This window comes from Ranitomeya variabilis, chromosome 4 (genome assembly GCF_051348905.1).
Source record: "Ranitomeya variabilis isolate aRanVar5 chromosome 4, aRanVar5.hap1, whole genome shotgun sequence".
In the NCBI taxonomy this organism is placed as follows: domain Eukaryota; kingdom Metazoa; phylum Chordata; class Amphibia; order Anura; family Dendrobatidae; genus Ranitomeya; species Ranitomeya variabilis.
This window is the reverse complement of record NC_135235.1, coordinates 650,603,479-650,618,019: the sequence shown is the minus strand read 5'-3', so window position 1 is coordinate 650,618,019 and position 14,541 is coordinate 650,603,479. Positions and strand designations below refer to the sequence as shown.

Sequence of the window (14,541 nt, the reverse complement as noted above, 5' to 3'; positions counted from 1 at the left end):
CCTCATTTTAAGAAAGACTATACACTTGTAATTTTCATTCCTTGGGATCGAAAACATGAAATTCATGACATGGAGTCATTAGAGCCATCTACTACACACATCTTAGAGATATATCATGACATAAGTATAATGTATTTTACTGTAGTTTATTGTGAACTTCTTTGAAGTTAGACGGATATTTTCTCACAAACTGAAAAGTCAGGATAACGGAAAACTCTGCTGTTACGGTACATAAATTCACATGTGGACAAGATTTAAAGATATTACATTTACAGTATATGCTCGTGTATAAGCCTAGACCCCTAATTTTGCCACAAAAAACTGGGAAAACTTCATGACTCGAGTATAAGCCTAGGGTGGGAAATGCAGCAGCTACTGGTAAATTTCAAAAATAAAAATAGATACCAATAAAAGTAAAATTAATTGAGACATCAGTAGGTTAAGAGTTTTTGAATATCCATATTGAATCAGGAGTCCCATATAATGCTCCATATAGTTCATGATGGGCCCCATAAGATGCTCCATACAAAATGCGCCCCATATAATGCTCCATACAGTTTATGATGGGCCCCATAAGAGGCTTCATATTAAAATATGCCCTATATAATGCTGCCAAAGGTTAATAATGGCCCCATAAGATGCTCCATAGAAACATTTACCCCATACAATGCTGTATAAAGGTTGATTATGGCCCCATAAGATGCTTGATAGAAAATGTGCCCCATACAATGCGGCATAAAGATTGATGGCCCCATAAGATGCTCCATAGATTATGCACCATATGCTGTTGCTGCGATTAAAATTAAAAAAAATCACATACTCACCTCTCGTCGCTCAGGCCCCCGGCACTTGCAATATTCACCTGCCCTCCTTCCACCGCTGCGCGCCGCTCTGTCTTCCAGCTCTCTGACTGTTCAGGCAGAGGGCGCACACTAACTAAGTCATCGCACCCTCTGACCAGAAAGTCACAGGCAGAGGAAGTGGAAGTTGGAGCGGCGCCTGGTGGAGGAACGGGGTCAGGTAAATATCGCACAATGCTCACCCTCCCCCGTTATACTCACCTGCTCCCAGCACGGTCCCTGGCAGCTTCTCACTGACAGATGGTCTCCGGCAGCTTCTTCCTACATTCAGCGGTCACATCGTACCCGCTCATTAGAGTAATGAATATGCGTCCATATTCATTACTTTAATGAGCGGTACCACGTGACCGCTGAACACAGGAAGAGCTGCCGGCGCCCAGAGACCATCGGAGATGTAGACACCGCGCCTGGAACAGGTGAGTATGTGACAGCCGCCACTCCCCTACCCCGCCGACCCCCTGGGACAACGACTCAAGTATAAGCCAAGAGGGGCACTTTCAGCCTAAAAAAATGGGCTGAAAATCTCGGCTTATTAGTAGAGTAAATTACCGTATATACCCGAGTATAAGAGGGAAATTTTTTTTTCTGGACTTGCAGATTCAACAATCGATGACTCAGTACAATTTCTTATTTATATGCTGTGAAGAAACCAGATGATATCTTAATTACCCAAACAACCATGTGTAGACAACCATGAAGAATTTACTTTTGATCTGTATGTTGGCTTTTGGATTTAAAGGGAATCTGTCACCCCAAAATTCGCCTATAAGCTGGAGCCACAGGCATCAGGGGCTTATTTACAGCATTCTGTAATGCTGTAGATAAGCCCCCGATGTAACCTGAAAGATAAAAAAAACAAGTTAGATTATACTTACCCAGGGGCGGTTCCAGTTCGGGTCCGATGGGCATCGCGGTCCGGTGCCTCCCATCTTCATATGATGACATCCTCTTCTTTGCTTCCTGCCTCGGCTCTTGCAAAGGTGTACTTTATCTGCCCTGTTGAGGGCAGAGCAAAGTACTGCAGTGCGCAGGCACCGGGAAAGGTCAGAGAGGCCCGGCGCCTGCGTACTGCAGTACTTTACGCTGCCCTCAACAGGACAGATAAAATATACCTGCGCAGGAGCCACGGCAGGAAGCAAAGAAGAGAATGTCATCGTATGAAGATGGGAGGACCCGGACCGCGACGCCCATCGGACCCGAAACGAATCGGAACCGCCCCTGGGTGAGTGTAATCTAACTTGTTTTTCTTATCTTTCAGGTTACATCAGGGGCTTATCTACAGCATTACAGAATGCTGTAAATAAGCCCGATGCCGGTGGCTGCAGCTTATAGGCGAATTTTGGGGTGACAGATTCCCTTTAAGTGTTGATTTCCGGTTGGTCAAGAAAACAGACTTTTGTTTGTGTGAGTCTGGAATATTGACTTATAAGCTGATATTTGATATAACATAGTGTGTTCTCATCCTTGATGAATAGTGAGGTCTGGGGATATGCAAACTATGCATTGTGTTACGGAGCCAGTTTGTTGACTTTGAAAGCAGAGAGGGAAAGACTGTGCAAATAGATTGAATGGTCAAGTAATGTTACTTGTTATCGTCACCATTGTTTCCCTTATCTGTGAGGGTGGACTGAAGGACACTAGGAAAATCTAAAAATATGTTACGTGCCTGGGGTATAAAAAGACACAAAGAGTAGAGGGAGTCACACAGCCGGACATTTTGCGGAAACATCCAGAGAACCAGAGGCAGGATAGCAGCCAATTTATCATGGCACCATCACGTGGGACACGGAATATCATTCTATAGGAAACAACCTACGGGTTTTCGGCTCCGGTTGGAAGGATACAGATCCGCTCCAGTGACCATCGCTGAACCATAGATACGTTTCGAGAAAGCCAGGTTTGGGACCGTCTGGTCGTCTTGTTCCATGGTGATTTTCGGATAAGCTAGGTGGTGACTCTCGTGTCAACTGGCTTTGGACCTTGTATGAACTCTATGGGCTGTCATCTCCCTACGCTTGTCAATACCTCCTCTCTGTTTGTGCACCACAGGTGGGGTAGCTGACCCTGGGAGCTCTGACGTAACATCTGCCATTATCCCGGCAAGTCAGCAGAAGGGTGAGACTCTGTAATGTGCACCATCTTGGGTACTGTACTGGGACTGTTCTACGTGTTATCTGACTGTTTTTTGGTTCAATAAAGCATTGCCACACTGTTTTACCTTTACACTGTGTTGTCTGAGTAGCGCTATACCAATGTGTATTGGGAGAGCAGGAATTAGGCGGGACGATCCCTGGTCCATGCGGTTTCGGCTAACTGACTTGGGGCGCCAGCCGACTCCCTATTTCTCCACACATGCTCACACTATTAGGTACAGTTTTGGATGGAGGAGATAAAGTCGAACTAAACCGCCGATAAAACACTGGCAGCCAGTGACTGAGGAGAATCTGTGACTTCTCTGAATTTAGCAGTTACTACTCACCTGGGTAGTCATATGTAGGAATCTCCTCTTTGCACCGCTCAACACCCCTCACATATGTCTCTGTAGTATTAACATGGGTCAGATCTTTACCCTAAAACAAAGATTGTAAAAGTCAAAGACAGACATATGGAGAAGTCACATCTACGATCACCTCTAATCCTGCCTTCTCTACTGTTCTCATTAGACAAGTATTAAACATAAAAACACCAGTACACAGGCAAAGGTGCTTACCTGTCATGGCCTCTGACCAATTGCACTATCAAGGTGTAGCGGACCCAAGTTAAGATGGCAACTGCACAGGTGCAATAATACCGATGAGGCAGCCAGCCTACAATCAGGGATTGGCCGCTTGGTACACCAGTGCAAAAAGATATCCGCTGCACCTTGATAGTACAATTGGTCAGAGGCCGTGACAGGTAAGCACCTTTGCCTGTGTACTGGTGGTTTTTTGCCTATAGTTAGTGGAGGTTTTCCTCTTATGGTTTTTTGTTTAAGTATTAAACATATATTACTGGTGAATAAAAACAAAAAAAAAATAAGCACAAGACCTTCACAGCAATCTACACATCACTGGAAAGATCTCATGACACCTTCTCTCCATCTACCTGATGATCCTGAGGAACACGGATGTTTTCTTGTTTACAGTCCTGTGAAAGAAGAGGTAGGGGACATCTCTCTGGTGTTGTCCTCTTACTAGATAGAACTAGAGGAAACACAGGCACTGAATTCATTCTTTACATACATATATTTATAGGCCATGTGTATTTAGCCCTGTCTATTACCTGGTGATGTGAGGGGCTGGGGAACCTCCATCATGACGTCCTTGTATAGATCTTTGTGTCCTTCTAAATAGTCCCACTCCTCCATAGAGAAATAGACGGTGACATCCTGACACCTTATAGAAACCTGAAATATACAATGATACCGTCATCCCCCAATTCCTTTAAAGTGTTACTGTATAATGTCCAATCATTCCTAGTAGCGTCACCTCTCCAGTCAGCAGCTCAACCATCTTGTATGTGAGTTGTAGGATCTTCTGGTCATTGATATTCTCATGCATCAAGGGGTGAGGTGGAGGCCCCGTGATTGGGCTCAGGGGTCTTCTCCATGCCTCAGACACAGGGGCTTGACAGTGCTCACTAGAGGTCTTCTTCACTACTGTGTAATCCTGGTTATGGAGAGACACATTAAAAAATCTCACTAGACATTTCCAGAGTCCTCACCTCTCTAAGTTCTATCCATCTGTTATTCCGACAGATATGAATGATGTAATGTGACATCATCATAATTTCTCACCTCTCCAGTAAGCCGGAAGAGGATCTCTAGGGTGAGGTGTAATATCTTCTCCATCTTGTCCCTGTCACTAACCATCCTTGATGGGTATATCAGGAAAATTCTCTTATATATAGAATATCTCCACTGAGAGGATCCAATATTGTAGGGACCTGCATGGGGAGAAGAGGATGATGTAACATCATAAAGATCTCATGTAATAACACGATTACAGGCAATAATAAAGGGAACATATGAGGAGATAGAACGTGTAGATGTTGTATTCTCAGATCATATAAACTGGAATGTCATAAACACCACCCACTTTGTGAACTCGTAACTTGGATGTGATTGTAAAAGGGGGACTCACAATTGTCATAATCACTTGTCCATTCAACAGCCACAATTGGCTGAAAATGACCTAAGTGCACTCCACAGTCATCTCACACATCCACACCACACTTCTTGCAGCCACCACTTGTCACTTTGAACGCCTGCCCTGGGTGGCACACTAGCTCACAAGCACGGCTAACTTTTCAAAGCCATCAATAGCTACTTCTTGCACTTTGGAATACACTGGGTGAAAAAAACAAGCTATACTTTTCTTCTTTGTTCTGGGTACGTTTAGAACAGCAAGGAACAAACTGATTAAACTTAGCTTTAGATTTAATATATAAAAATGAAGTACAGTGCTTAAAAATGTAAAAATAAATGAAATAAGATTTAAATACATGGCAAACAAACATTACAAAAATAAATGGGTTAAATACAGAAACGTCTTATGGATTGAACCTTCTGGCGGAGGAGATCAGCGCAGAAATTAGAAAAGGTCTACATGTCTCATTGTCCCTCCTGGATCTGACAATGAGTTTTTCTGGGGGAGAAATTGTAAAGGGTCTCAGGTGAGAGGAGGATGATTAATTGTATGCACAGAAAGATGGTAGACATACTTAATATTATATATATGTTGCTTCCCAAGGCTGAAAATTCTGGCTGCTTTACTCCACAGAAGTAATGATGTCTCCCGATTACAGATGTATCCGTGGATGCTGTTGATATCAGATTTCTGATAATATTGCATCAAAATATTGCATTTCCATTGTGCCATGTGATACTGGAGAAGTTCAGTCTGTCTCAGGGACAATTATCTTCACCATTGAAGTAGCAACCATTTGCTAATGAGAAAGTACAGAGTAAAACGTTGCTCTTCCAGAAACGTTCAGCTACTCGCTAATTTATTTATCTACACACAGGAGGAGGAGGCTTTAGTGTTTTAGAATTTTCATTTATCTCATCCTGAACTCATATGTCATGCAGTGACAAGGGACTGTGGGAACATACCCAGTCCCTCAAATTCCCTGTCCCCTGGATGGTGGAGATGCTGGGGTCTCCTACCTTGCTATGCTATCTTACCTTTATCTGTTTCCAACCCCACCTAGGGAGGTGTGAGGTCAAAGTGTATAGGCAAACACTAACAAAACAGATAGGGGTAAATAGACAATGAGTGACGACATAGCATTTAATATTAATTATCCAGACATTTATTTTCAATAAGCCAGGAGGCATAGACTTATCTATATGTTGACTTTTGAATGTATGTGTTTCTTTCTTCAGTTGGTCAAGAGTCTGAATTATTGACTTTTCTTGTAGGTTGAATTAATAATTGCCAATTGATGAATGGTTGTTATTTACCTCTTATATCAGCTCCTACAGTTTATTGTACTGTTATCTTTGCAAGACAGGGATGCAGGGTCACTGAACAATGAGGTTTGTTAATATGGCACCCCTAGCTTTAAGGATACGGAAGGATACCCTAGCCCCAAGATCTCTGGCAACTGTGCCATGACACCAACAGAGTGGGAAACAGGAGGAATAGGAAGGAAGAAACCAAATGGGAGAGAATAGATATAAACATGCAAACCAACTCCATGCAGCAATTTCCTGAAAAACTCTCCAACCGCCTACTTCAAACACTGAACTCTCTACCTCAACTCCAAATCAGTTAGTGGTAACTATCACTGACAAGGTCAGAAGCAAAGAGGAGGGTTCTTACACCTGCTGGGAGTAACAAACTCAGAACTCCAGAAGTTTAAACCCTTGCAGCACTAGAGCAAAGAAAGCCAGAACTGCTAGTAGGACGGTGAAGCTGTTCTAACTACCGCAGGTGTATGTATCATCAGATGCTGCGATCGTCTGACCCCACTCTGTCGCAGTATCCCTGTGTCAACATAGGTATGCAATTCCAAACAAAAACCACTGTGCTAAAAGCATTAAAGCTACCAGCCCCTAAAGACTGGTCAAATGGATGCTGAAAAAAAACAACCAACTGGTATCTAAAAAAAATTAAGGAAAAGTGAGGTAGTAATAATCAGTTGCGATTGGTCATTACGTTTACCACAGTGTCGAATAGGCCCACCAGGACACCAGAGAATTCTCTGGTGTGCCCCGGGTCCTTGGCGGACCTCTGAACAGAATGTGGAAGAGGACCGCTGGTTTCAACTAAATTCGTCCGAGCAATAGTTCAATAGTTAAGATGACCGTCGACCTATCAGAGGCTGGCGGCTGACGTCAGTGTGCCCGTTGCAGGCGCCGCATGAAAGTGACCTCGATGGGCACATTAAGATCAGCTGCTGGCCTCTGATAGGTCAGAGGTCATTTTTTTTTTAAAAAAAAAACAATTTTTATTGATTTTTTTTTAACATAACATTGGATAGTATAACATAGCATAGGATAGGATATAACATCAGCAATGGCACTGTAAATTACAAAAAGTACATATACAAATATTACTTGTCAGACAAAAGGTCGGCATAACTTTTAAAATAATATATAGATACAAAATAGATCTCCGTCAGTGCCTTGTAACACAAATTTTTCGGAAATAATAAGAGAAAGAAAAAGACAGGCTGAATACATAGAAGGGTAATAGGGGAAGGAAGAGAATCTCTTTCACTGTATTTTGCATAGTCAAGAGTGTGGTTCTATGGTAATATATGTTGTATCTTTAATGGACACTGTACATCTGGAATAGTTCCCAAGACTCCTAAAGTCCTGCTCAGATCCTCCAGACAGTACCATTCCGTGTAGCGGAAGGGACTAATCATTCTCGATATTTCATGAGGTCTATAATGAAAACCAATGAACGTTTTCCACAGCGGGAATACTTTCCCTGCTGATCCCAGTTAGGCTACTTTCACACAAGCGTCATACGACGCACGTCGCAATGCGACGTACCGACGCATACTCTGAAAGCGCCGCACAACGGGGGCAGCGGATGCAGTTTTTCAATGCATCCGCTGCCCCATTGTGAGCTCCGGGGAGGAGGGGGCGGAGATCCGGCCGCGCATGCGCGGTCGGAAATGCTGGATACGACGCACCAAAAATGGTTGCGACGTGTGGCAATGCGTCGCTAATGTTAGTCTATGGAGAAAAAAACGCATCCAGCAAGCAATTTTGCAGGATGCGTTTTTTTCTCCAAAACGACGCATTGCGACGTGCGTCGTACGACGCTAGTGTGAAAGTAGCCTAAGTGTTTCATCTGGCCTATTATCATCACCATCATTGCGATGCTTGGTTTAAGCCATGGTCAGTGGCCATTTTAAAACAACTGCGTAAGATATGAAGCGAGAGGACGCCACGTGGCACCGAGACTGCAGGCAAGTAAGAAGAACTTTTTTCTCTCTCTTTCTTCTACTGTGGATGTGACATGGGGGCCAAACGCATGGGTACCAAGCACATGGGGGCCCATGATTAAAGGGAATCTGTCAACCCCTGGGATGTATATGACCGATTAATATGGGCATACAGGTGATAGAAATGTTAAACTAGTCCTACGAGTATGCCTCATATTTGCAGTCTTGTTGTTGAAAATCATATTCTATTTCTGTATGCTAAGGACTTCTTCCAGGATAGAGGGTGTGTGATGCCTGGAAGAAATCTCTGACTCATGTCTCCATTACCATACCACCCGCCTCCAATAGCACGATTATACAGTACCTATTCTGCCCCCCTATGATAAGGTGCTGCCCCCACTTCCTTCCTCTTTGCATAGTTAGGAACCATACAGTTTCTGATTCCCCTGTCACACATGCATGTAGGGAGAGCACCTTATCACTGCACAAGCCGGAAGTCATATTTGAATAAAAGTATATGCTGTAGTGTGTAAATTAACAACAAATAATAAAAAATAATAATTTCTAAATTGAATAAACTGGTTCCAAATGCTTATTTCGTCATTGAAAAGCAAAAAAGTTCTATGTCATGATTCAAGCCATTGGGATCCATGGTATTAAGGTTAAAAATACATTTAGATTTAATACGAGGCATTAATGATATGTGGTCCCCTGTTTTTAGGGACATACTTGAGCCCCCCAAAAATAGCATTCTTAGGGAATTTTATTATGTTTGGTTAAGAAATGACAGCATATATTATATTATATATATATTATTAGATTATTCAAATATGTTACTTTGATTTTTATTGTTTGTAATAAAATGTATATTTTTACATTATAATAATAATCTTTATTTATATAGCGCCAACATATTCCGCAGCGCTTTAGAGTTTAACAGTTGCAAACTCAACAGTCATAAGTAACAACGTTAACAATACAATAACTAAAGCAAAATAAGACGACCCTGCTCGTGAGAGCTTACAATCTACAATGAGGTGGGGGAGATACAAAGTACAGGTGTGTATTTACAATGATGTATTTACAATGATGGTCCAGCCATCTTCAGGGGGTGGGGGGTAGATGAGATAGTGAATGGGCTACACACACACAAACATAAAATGACTTTGATTAGTGAACGTGGTAGGCCGCCCTGCACAAATGTGTTTTAAGCGAGCGCCTAAAACTATGCAAGTTGTGGATGGTCCTATTTTCTTGGGGTAGAGCATTCCAGAGGATTGGCGCAGCACGGGAGAAGTCTTGGAGTCGGGAGTGGGAGGTACGGATTAGTGCAGAGGTTAGTCGAAAGTCATTTGCAGAGCGCAGCGGTTGGTTAGGCCGATAGAACGAAATGAGGGAGGAGATGTAAGGCGGTGCCGCACTGTGAAGAGCTTTGTGGGTGAGAACAAGTACTTTGTATTGTATCCTGTAATGAATGGGCAGCCAGTGTTGTGACTGGTGAAGAGCGAACGCGTCCGAGTAACGATTAGCTAAATGGACAAACCTGGCTGCTGCATAAGGATAGACTGGAGAGGGGAAAGACGAGTAAGGGGGAGGCCAATTAATAGAGCATTGCAGTAGTCCAGGCAGGAGTGGATTAGGGCGACAGTGAGAGTTTTTGTTGTTTCCATGGTGAGAAAAGGGCGGATTCTAGAGATGTTCTTTAGGTGTAAGCGGCACGAGCGGGCAAGAGATTGTATGCGGGAGGTGAAGGAGAGATCGGAGTAAAGCATAACACCAAGACAGCGCGCCTGCTGCCGGGGTGTTATTATGGTGCCACCCACGGAGAGGGAAATGTCAGATTTAGGGAGGTTAGTAGATGGCGGGAGCAGAAGAAGTTCAGTTTTGGAGAGGTTGAGTTTCAGATAGAGAGCGGACATGATGTTGGAGACTGCAGACAGACAGTCAGTGGCGTTCTGTAGTACAGCGGGGGTAAGGTCAGGGAATGACGTGTATAGTTGTGTGTCATCAGCATAAAGATGGTACTGAAAGCCAAATCTGCTGATTGTCTGTCCAATTGGGGCTGTGTAGAGGGAGAAGAGAATGGGGCCAAGGACTGAGCCCTGAGGTACCCCGACAGTGAGAGGAAGAGGAGATGAAGTGGAGCCAGAGAACAGAACACTGAAGGAGCGGTCAGACAGATAGGAGGAGAACCAGGAGAGAGCAGTGTCCTTAATGCCTAGTGACTGGAGCCTAGAGAGTAGGAGGGGGTGGTCAACAGTGTCGAAAGCTGCAGAAAGGTTGAGAAGAATGAGCAGAGTGGTCACCGTTACATTTTGCTGTCAGAAGGTCATTGGTCTCCTTGATGACTGCAGTTTCAGTAGAATGCAGGGGGCAGAAACCGGACTGTGAAGGGTCTAGGAGGGAGTGAGTGGAGAGGTAACGGATAAGGCGGGAGTATATCAGGCGCTCCAAGAGTTTAGAGATGAAGGGGAGATTGGAAACCGGTCTGTAGTTATTTGTGCAGGATGGGTCGAGAGTGGGTTTCTTTAGAAATGGAGTAATGATAGAGTGTTTGAAGGATGAGGGGAAAATGCCAGAGGAGAGGGAGAGATTAAAGATTGTAATTAGGCGAGTTGTGACGACCGGAGAGAGAGACTGGAGGAGATGTGAGGGAATGAGGTCGGTGGTGCATGTAGTCGGACGAGAAGAAGAGAGGAGCTGGGAGACTTCTTCTTCTGTGATGGGATCGAATGTGGAAAGTGAGCCAGGGGAGATGCAGGGAGGGATGGGAATCACTGCACTTGGTGTCTGGGAGCAGATTTCCTAATGGATGTTATCTATTTTCTCTATAAAGTGGGAGGCCAGGTCATCAGCACAAATGTCTGTGATAGGGGCTTGTGATTTTGGCCTGAGGAGGGAGTGAAAGGTGTCAAAAAGTTTCTTGGGGTTGTTGGATAGTGAGGAGATCAGAGTGGTGAAGCAGATCTGTTTGGCGAGGTGAAGGGCAGAGTTACAGGTTCTTAATATAAATTTTAAGTGTATGAAATCTTCTGGTGTGCGTGTTTTTCTCCATAAGTGTTCACACTCCTAGAGCATCGCTGGAGAAATCGGGTTTGCGATGTGAGCCAGGGCTGTTTTACTCTGTGTTTGGAGGTTCTGAGGGTGAGGGGAGCTACTTGGTCAAGGGTGCTTCTAAAAGTGTCATTGAAGTGATGAGCAGCCAGATCAGGACAAGAAAAAGAGATTGGGGAAAATGATGAGTGTAGGGAGTCTGAAAGTGTGTGAAGGTTAATAGCATGTAGATTTCTGAATGTGTGGTAGGTAGGAGTGCGCTGGGGTGGGCAAGGAATTGTGAGTGTGACAGAGAGAATGTTGTGGTCAGAGAGGGGAAGCGGTGAGTTATCTAGGTAGGAGATTGAACAGAGCCGGACAAAGACCAGGTCAAGGGTGTTACCGTCTTTGTGTGTTTCAGAGGTTGAGAGCTGTGAGAGGCCTAGAGAGGTAGTTAGTGATAGAAGCTGGGATGCAGATGTGGAAGTGAGGCTGTTAAAGGGGATGTTGAAGTCTTCCAGGATAAGGGTTGGTAGTTCTGAGGACATGAAGTGTAGCAGCAAGGCAGAGAAATGGTCCAGGAAGTGGGTGGGTGAGCCTGGGGGCCGGTATATGACTGCTACTCTGAGGGAGAGGGGACATTTTTATATACCTGTCTTTTATATCTAATATCAAGATGAGGTCGAGCCATGAGCTACATAATATCATGGAGCAACAACAACTCTTCCCCCTCAGACAAAGGAAATAGCAGTGTTTCCGAAACAAATAAGGGAGAAGTACCGCACTTCCAAGCATCCGTACTCCAGAAGTAGTGTAACGTCACATGCCGAATGATCCAAAACGTGGCTCAGTTTAGTTTATGGTGAGTCACCGGCCAAGACTCCCTGAAAACATCACTGCGTATCTGTGATCAATGCCTCCAACACAGCTTATACAGGCTCTACACCAAGGCAGTAAGCACTATTACTTGTATCAGCGCTTGTGTGCTTTAAGTTTTGCTATTTGTTCACCACAAATATAAGGAACAATGATTGTTTCATTCCTGGCCTGCATATTCAATGTGACTATTGTGTCGGCATACACCTGTAGTATTGCTGTCATCCATTGGTTTCTGCTTGGAATTATATACACATCATAAACAGGGGTGTATTTTTCTACTTGCCACTTTAACGGCGGTAGTTAAGGGTACTTATTCATCAGCGCTAGTGATGAGCCAGTGTACTCGTTGCTTGGGTTTTCCCTAGCATGCACGGGTGACCTCCGAGTATTTTTTAGTGTTTGGAGATTTAGTTTTCATCATGGCAGCTGAATGATTTACAGCTATTAGCCAGGCTGAGTACATGTGGAGGTTGCCTGGTTGCTAGGTAATCCCCACATGTAATCAAGCTGGCTAGTAGCTGTAAATCATGCTGCTGAGGCGATGAAAACTTAATCTCCGAGTAGTCATAAATACTCGGAGACCACCCGAGCGTGCTCGGGAAAACCCAAGCAACCCAAGCTTTTTAACAACGCTGAGAAATAAGGGTATAATGCCCCCCAGTGTCGGAAAATCTCCAGGGTATCAGCTACCGGGGGTACCTGATAATCCAGTAAACATGACCATGGACTTTCTTTACGGTCTTCTGTCACATGATCGCAGTTTTCCCAAAATAAAAATCTGATTTACAATTCATTTCTCTCTCCTCTAATATGATCTAACATATCAGAGAAGAGCGAAATGGGGTCCCCCGTACCACCCCCAATACCATCTCCAGACCCTCCTGCTCCGTTTCCCGGACTTCCATGTCATCTTTCTGGAAAAATATGGAGGCCGTATGTGCCTGCAGAGATCTGTCGTCCGGTACCCGGCAACAAAAGGGAATTATTTTTATCATAGAGGTTAGGGTTGTGTTAGGCTTGGAGTTAGAATTGGGGTTTTTTCAAAGGTATATATAAAAAAAAAAATTATGAAGCTAGTGTTGAGCGCAAGTGCTCACTACTCGAGTTTGCATCGTGTGCTCGGGAATGATCAGAGTATCGCAGATCCCCGCATGTTTTTTTGGGTTTATCTAACAGCCATGAAACATGCATGGAGGGACTTTAGCATGTCACTCAAGCACCCACGATAGTTGGTGCATACCCAAGCACCCGATGCAGACTGGGAGTAACAAGCACTTGCGCTCAACACTAATGATGTCTGTGTCATACCTGTGGGTTCAAAATGCTCACTATACCATTGGATAAAATCCTTTAGGGGTGTAGTTTCCAAAATGGGGTCTCATGTGGGGGGTTTGCTCTGGTTAGACACATCAGGGGCTCTCCAAAAGCGACATGGAGGTATTGGCATACTCAGGAGAAATTGCACAACAAATGTCCATTTTCTTCTGCTACCCTTGTGAAAATAAAAAAAGTTTGGATCTACAGATAAGTTTTTGTGAAAAAAGTTAAATATTATTTTCCTTACAAATTGCTCCAGTTCTCGTGAAACAGCTGAAGGGTTAATAAACTTCTCAAATGTGGTGTTGAACACCTTGAGGGGTGCATTTTTTAGAATAGTGACACTTTTGTCTACTTTCTGTCATAGAGGCTTCCAAAGTCACTTCAAATGTGATGTGGTCCCTAAATAATTATTCTGTAAATTTTATTGGAAAAATTAGAAAAAGTTGGTCAACTTTTAACACTTAACTTCCTGAAAAAAAGAAATAATGTTTCCAAAAATCTGCTGATGTAAAGCAGATATGTGGGAAATGTTATTTATGAACTATTTTATGTGACATATCTCTCGGATTTAAGGGCACAAAAGTTTGAAAATTGCAAAATGTTCCAAATTTTTGCCAAATTTCCTTTTTTTCATACATAAACGTAAGTCATATCGAAGAAATTTACCACTATCATGAAGTACAATATGTCATGAAAAAACAATCTTAGGGTATGTGTCCACGTTCAGGATTGCATCAGGATTTGGTCAGGATTTTTCATCAGTATTTGTAAGCCAAAACCAGGAGTGGGTGATAAATGCAGAAGTGGTGCATATGCTTCTATTATACTTTTCCTCTAATTGTTCCACTCCTGGTTTTGGCTTACAAATACTGATGAAAAATCCTGACCAAATCCTGATGCAATCCTGAACGTGGACACATACCCTTAGGGTATGTGTCCACGTTCAGGAAACGCTGCGTTTTTGAGCAGCATGCATAAAAAACGCAGTGTCCAGATGTTACAGCATAGTGGAGGGGATTTCATGAAATCCTGTCTCCACTATGCAGTAAAAGACGCATGCGGCACA

The 14,541-nt window shown here is 43.5% G+C and overlaps 1 protein-coding gene across 1 annotated transcript in view; it reads right to left on the bottom strand.

Annotated features, from left to right (window-relative positions):
- The window catches only part of LOC143766168 (uncharacterized), a 50,839-nt gene extending 46,056 nt beyond the window's left edge, over window positions 1-4,783 (bottom strand). The window contains exons 1-5 of the mRNA XM_077253635.1: window positions 4,636-4,783; window positions 4,328-4,507; window positions 4,122-4,245; window positions 3,945-4,042; window positions 3,340-3,430 (exon numbers count right to left, since the gene is read on the bottom strand). Of these exons, the coding sequence (XP_077109750.1) occupies window positions 3,340-3,430; window positions 3,945-4,042; window positions 4,122-4,245; window positions 4,328-4,507; window positions 4,636-4,710 (568 nt within the window). The 5' untranslated portion in view covers window positions 4,711-4,783. The remainder of the gene's footprint in view (window positions 1-3,339; window positions 3,431-3,944; window positions 4,043-4,121; window positions 4,246-4,327; window positions 4,508-4,635) is intronic.
- Window positions 4,784-14,541: the final 9,758 nt, after the last annotated feature.